This window comes from Alligator sinensis, unplaced genomic scaffold (assembly GCF_000455745.1).
Source record: "Alligator sinensis unplaced genomic scaffold, ASM45574v1 scaffold85_1, whole genome shotgun sequence".
In the NCBI taxonomy this organism is placed as follows: domain Eukaryota; kingdom Metazoa; phylum Chordata; order Crocodylia; family Alligatoridae; genus Alligator; species Alligator sinensis.
In genome coordinates this window covers 1111305-1117883 of record NW_005841891.1, presented here as the reverse complement: position 1 = coordinate 1117883, position 6579 = coordinate 1111305, and the positions used below count along the sequence as shown (strand labels likewise).

Sequence of the window (6579 nt, the reverse complement as noted above, 5' to 3'; positions counted from 1 at the left end):
CCGAAAGAGCCAGCCTGGTCTGTTCAATACCTCTTTGGTCCTGTCAATACAATACTGGGAAACAAATGAAACTCTCCTCTATGTGCTCTTACATTATGTGAGCTCAGTTTGAATGCTGTCTTATCTATGCTGCTTCCTAACAGTGGTTGGTCCCAGTCTGGACACAGCCAAACCAGGGAAACTTATCTAGAATATTAAAAAACAACACAACAACAACACTGCTTTGGTCCCTCCTCCATGCCGATCAGCCAAATAATGTTAGAAACAGCAATAGAAAGTGATTTATTTTACTGTCTCTAAGGATCCCAATGCATGACATTTCTTCAGCCTTAATGAGCAAGTCAGTAGAGCCTTGTCTGTGCCAGGACTAATGAGTCTGGAAGGGACAAAAGGTGAGAAGGCCACTAGGTAATTTCCACAAAGCCACTAGCCTGATTCTGGTCAGGGCTTTTCTTCAGCACAGCACTGTGACACCTAGGTCCAACCCTCAAGACAACACAGACACCCAGACACTGGGTGCATCTACACAAGACGCTTACTGCGGAGTTGCCTAAATTAACTCCACAGTAAAGCATCACTCTCTACATGAGCTGTGCTATTAGGCCCGAGTAAACTAATTAACTCCACCACAGGATAGTACTGCCCAACACAAGTATTATTCTATGGCAAAGCTATTTACTCTGCCACAATGCATGTGTAGATGGTGACCGGGGCTGACTGGGGCACAAGAGTGCTACATGGTGGGGCTGCCTGCCGGTTTGCCCCATGCTGTAGCTCCCTCATGCCCCAGCCAGCCCCTCCGCAGCATGTTGAGTTGGGCAGGACCAGCCCCAGGCTGGCAAGCTGACTCCCTGGATCCCCTGCCAGCCAGGACTGCACCACCCCAGCTCAGTGTGCTGCAGTCCCAGGTGCACGTGTAAACACTGGGCCCAGGAGCAATAAGCTCCAGTGCAAACTGTGCCCAAGTTTATTGTGTCGCCTTAACATTCACACGTAGCAGCTCCTACTGTATCCAAACCCACAGGAATTCATGGGTGTGCCTATCCCAGGCCACATGTTTATCTAGACAGCAAGCTCCTTGCTCTACATTTGTAACCTGGACCCAGACATGAGATCCTTCACACTGCTGTGATAGAAACAACAGTTCCTGAGCCACCCAGGCATATCTCCCTCTTCATGAAACAGCCAATACTCACTGTTTCAGGGACCACAGGCTTTAACACCTGGGGCTATCCAAGAGCCTAACCACCCACTAAGCTAGTGTGGTGAAGGCACACCAATTTTTTAGCCAACAGCAAATCAGGAAATGATGCTGGAGGTTCCCAAACTCTGACAGATTGTGCACTACCAATTTAAAATGACACAGCCTTAGGTACCACCAGCAAATTTTTGTCATATGAAGTAATTATAATAAATCTATTTACATGCACCACTGACCGGTTGCCTGTGTACCACTGGTGGTACCCATACCACAGATTGGGAACCGCTAATATAGGCACCTTTGACTTCCCATCCTGAAGGACCAGGTACCCATTTACAGCTGGGTCAACTGGGAGCAGCCTCTGACATGAGCCCAGAACAGGGCTTGACTTTATGCCTCCAGAGCCAGAAGAAGATGCCTTAACCACTCGGCCATCACACCACTCTCAGCAGCTGGATCTGATCTTTTCCCTTGGGATTCAGACATGGTCAGGACATAGCATAGCACAGCAGGTTCTGAGGTGGTCGCTCAGTTTTACATACCCAAATTTCCATGCACAGAACACCTCTGATTGGGACACAAGAGATGGTGCCATACTAAAAGCAATTTACCTCCAGATCAGGACTGGACAGTAAGAAGATGAAGGGAAATGGAAACTCAACCCCCCAAACAACATGAACTCCTGTTCTAATCAACCAGAGCTGCCTCTGATAGAGCCTCTTTCTCTTGCACTTTAATAACCCCTGTCTGACTTGTCACATAAAAAAACTCTCACTGTATACAGCTGACCTGAGAAATTGTCTTTGCATGGCCCTGGGGTGTGGACGGCAGGGTAAGGGGGAGTGTTTCAATCACTTAGGCTGCACAATTCTGTCCACTTTGCATTCAAACATCTGATTTTTTTTCTCAGATGCATAAGCTAAAACAGGTTTGCAACTCTAGAAGCCAAGGTTAAAGGCCTTTGGGAAATCTGGCCCCACAGGGTGCTAATGTCAAGCTCACGCCTGGTACTGAGCAAGCTGTTGTAACTGAGCTGCACTAACCCGCCTAGCATGTGTCACTGCACTTTCTGTTCTCATGACCTACTTTTCAGGCTCTGAAATGGAGGGGGTGATGTGTTTGGTTTCTCAGTTGTTCTGCGTTACCTGGCCCATTATCGAGATACTTTGGAGATGAATCATTTGCTCTGACGAGTCGATGTTTACTCGGAAGGAGGTTTCAGGTTGAAAGATAACATCATCATGCTGGCACGGGACACGTTCTTCATCCACTGAGAAGAGGTATTTGCCTTGCTCTAGGTCCTCCAAGGAGAAGGCAGCATGCCACAGTGCTGGGTCATGCCACTTGTACTCCTCAGCATCAGTGAACATGACTTCTGACCCTGGGAAAAAGGACAAGGAGACTAAAGTGCACATTGACCTGGATGGTATTCTCCCTGCCTGATGCACTGCTTTTTTTGATTCTCAAATAGATCTGAGTTGTGGGAGTGCTGGATCTGAAGTGACAGAGCTAATAGCATAGAGCAGGATATAAAATGTGTTCTCTAATCATCCTGCTCTTGATAGCATCAGCAATCGCTTCCTGGAGACTGGCCAATGCCTTGCAAAATCAGACGCTTAGGGCTTAGATATTCCATGTTCCAAGACTACAGTTTACCACAGAATCCACCTCTTGCAGCAGAATTGTGCTCAAGTCTCAGCTTTTGCTCTGCTTTGCTTTTCTTCCCCCCCCCCCCAAGTTTTGTTTCTAGCTTTCTGAGCTGGGGAGAAAAGCTCCAAACAATTAACTGAATGCAAATAGGTCTAATAATAGCATTCTGAGTCCCCCGATAGTCTGAAAAAGAGGTGAGGGGTCCAAACAGCCTCCTTCATCACAGTGGGTGAGTTAATGCTAAAACCTACAAATGACAACTGACGTAACATTAACTATTTCATTGCTGAACACTGTTGATGGCAACTTAAGGCAAGAATGCTTATCTCACAGTCCCAGACTGCCTCCTGCATTTCCCCAGACACCGACTTTAATATCAAGACAAAAAAAAAATGGTAGAGCTATTCACTGACTGTGTTATTTATGTTCATATTTAATTAATCACAACTCATTTTTAAATGAAGCTGACATGGAATTTACAGTTGGCTTCACAGGTACTCTACACACGCCAAAGACAATGCTGAGACTAGGCCTCATGCAAAATGGACGAGGTCTGGGATGCAATTAATTATACAGATTGAATCGCAGCTGCACACAGCAATTCTAAATGGGCCAAAAGTGAGATCTTTCCTCAATTTCTATCCAGAGAAAAGTGTCAATTAATTTTTGACCAGGTCTTCAGAGTATGGCCCCTTCAAGTTTCTAAACACTTTGAAAGCAGCAGTTCTAAGCACAACATGGCTGCGTCCTCTGTACCACAGCAGTGACAGAGGAGTCCCATGAGCTGTGCTCTTGGAAGGTGGACTTCACTTCCCCTTGTTTTCTTGCATCTGAATTAAAAGTCACATTAGAATGAAAGTAGTTTCAACTTTTAAATCTGAAATAAAAATCCACTTAAACGACTCAGACTGAGAAAGGAGCATGAGACTGGGTCTGTTGCTAGCCCTTGCCCAAGAGAAATGGTGCAGTAGAGTCCACAGGCAATTCCAAACTTCATCTGAGTATGAAGATGATTTGGGAACAAGCCATACTTTATTAATGAACTGAGGAGTAGCTGGGCAGTTCTGCACCCTGAGCAGCAGCAATGCAATGGGCAGCAGCAGTGGCTGGTTGCTCCAATTCCTACTAGTACCAGGGTGGCAGCAACTGCAGCTTTTATTTCTATCCCCTGTCAAGTCAGCACTGGGGGCTGATACCCCACTCCCCCCCAGCCCCCAGTTACACGATTATTATTATTATTATTATTATTATTATTATTGAAAATAATTGCACAAATCCTTAATGGGCCAGATTCCAAATTCCTCCAACTGGTTGGGGTTCAGATCAATAATCACAGTGCCCTGTATACAATTCAGGGACAACCTTTTGTTAAAAGTATGAGGGTGACAAGAATGGGGACTTTGTAGTAATGGGAAAGAAAAGTAAATATTGCTTGTGTTGTGTTTTGCCCTGGTTATTATACACTGAACTGAATCAAAGTCTTCCTGGTAATATTTTCTTTCAGAAGGCAAGTGAGCTAGCTGGAAACTTCTAATAGAAAGGAGGACAACACAGGAAAGGTGGATATTAAAAAAGGAAAGAAGAGTTATTATTTCATTTGATTTTGAGGTAGAATAATTAAAGCCCCCCCCCCCCCCCCCCCAAAAAAAAGTCTTTGCACTGAATTTGCATGACATTTACAGCTGCTTGTGCAAGTGTAGTGGGCACACCATACCTGTGTCACATCCTGGGTCTAAGCTGCCATCAAAAGCTTCAAATCCTGCACCAGATACCATAATGAATTCTCCATTCAGAGGAAGGTACTAAATAAAGGGATTCAAAGTGTTACCGCCATGTTCAACTGCCAGCCAGCCATGCTTGTAATCAAATAGCAATGCTAATGATCATCTATAACACTTGCCATCTCCAAACCGCTCTGAAAAAGTATGATCTCTCCCTTTTTAAAGCTGAAGACATTAAGATCTGGAGCCACGTATTTATTTCATGTTGTGGTAACAAAATAAAAAAAGAAAAGGTAAAGTGTGAAGGGAGGCAAGAATACGGACAAGTTTTTAAAAAAAGACATCCTTTATAAATTGTGCCTATATTGAGCAAGACTGCACAATTATTGTCTGTATCTGATGGGGGGAATGCTGGATCATTCCCTATTTGCAGCAATGGAGTGGGCTGACCACTGGGAAAGGTCAGACCTATTCCTACAGCAGCTTCTACCAACACCAAACAAGTCCCCCATTGGGCGCAACCTTGACAGAGGAGTGTGGGTCAAACTGAACAGATTGAGATCTGGATGAAGAAGCTTCAGAACGACACTGTACAAGATGAACATCTTGGGCAGCCCCCTCTGTGAATGCGGTGCCCAGCAAACAGCACAGCACTTAATCGAAATCTGCAATCTTTACAAATACCCAGATGGGGCAGATGAAATCTGCACAGTGAATGATAACACCAGGCAGTGGCTCATAGATTTGGAAGCTGCTATCTGATGCCATTCAAAAGAGAGAGAGAGAGCCTACCATTTACTGAGTGCTTTGATATGGAAGGAGCTAGTTTCACAAACTACAAAGCAAATATCTGACCCCCATGTCTCATCTTGTCTGATACAAACCAGCCTCAGCTCTCACTGGACTAACTAGGCCTGTGGTGGTTCGTTTGTACTGTTTAGGATACAGCTATGAAGACTGCGATTATTGTTCTGGCTTCTGCTTGGGGCTATAAACACCTTCCCTGTTTGGTACAAAACTGTACAATTCCTTCTCTTCCCGAGCTTGGCTATGTCTACATTCAGAGTAGCCTTGACTAAGACATTGCTGGTCAGTTATTATAACAGTAGTATTTGCATTGCTTAGGCCAGGATTGGGCTAAGCAATGCAAATTCTATCCAGCCCGTGGGGCCCCTAAAAAATGTAGAAAATTAATATTCATCTGCCCTTGGTTCCTGTAAAAAATGGCAGGAACCAAGGGCAGTAGGACCCAGGGGAAGCCTGGCAGGCTCCCACAACAGCAGGGCCTGCCTGTCCCTGTCCCCCCAGATGGAAGTGCCAGCAGGGGCTTCTGGCCTAGGACCACGTGGCTGCCCCACGTAAGGGGGAAGGAGGCGGGGAGGGCAGGGGAGGACCCCAGGCAAGGAAGGAGCCCGGGGAAAAGTGGCCCCGGGAAAAGCTGAGCGCAGGCGGGGGGAAAGTGGCCACTCGCCCACCCCATGCCCGGTGCCTCGCATGGGGCTGCTTGTGCCTGCTCCAGACAGCCCCACGGGCTGCAAGTGGCTGCAGCAGGGAGAGCCAGCCACTGGGCAGGGGAGGGGCCACTTTTCCCTGTGCTCAGCTTTTCCCCGGGCTCCTTCCCAGCGCGGAGGAAAGCAGTCTCTCGCTCGCCCCGTGGCCAGCACCCCGCACTGTTGCTGCTCGCAGTGCACATGGTGCTGTCTGGAGCAGGCACAGGCAGCCCCAGACGGACTGCGAGTGGCTGTAGTGTGGGGCGCTGGGCATGGGGCAGGTGAGGAGCTGCTTTCCCCACCCCAGCTCAGCACCACCTTGCAACTCAGCACCGTACCGGCTCCAGGCTCACCAGTCAGGGCTGCGCGTGGTGACAGCAGCTTGCCGCACTGGGCAGTGGTTGCCACCGCTGCCTCTGGGCTGCCCAGCGTGCGAGCTCCAGGCGGGCAACAGCAGCCAACACTGCCCGGTGTGGCAAGTGGGGGGGCTGCAGCTGCTGCCAGGCGCGCCCAGAGC

General features: G+C 47.7%; 1 protein-coding gene across 1 annotated transcript in view; it reads right to left on the bottom strand.

The window, feature by feature from the left end:
- AMN (amnion associated transmembrane protein) overlaps window positions 1-6579 on the bottom strand; it is a 55210-nt gene that overhangs the window by 11477 nt on the left and 37154 nt on the right. The window contains exons 4-5 of the mRNA XM_025197184.1: window positions 4566-4653; window positions 2347-2582 (exon numbers count right to left, since the gene is read on the bottom strand). Of these exons, the coding sequence (XP_025052969.1) occupies window positions 2347-2582; window positions 4566-4653 (324 nt within the window). The remainder of the gene's footprint in view (window positions 1-2346; window positions 2583-4565; window positions 4654-6579) is intronic.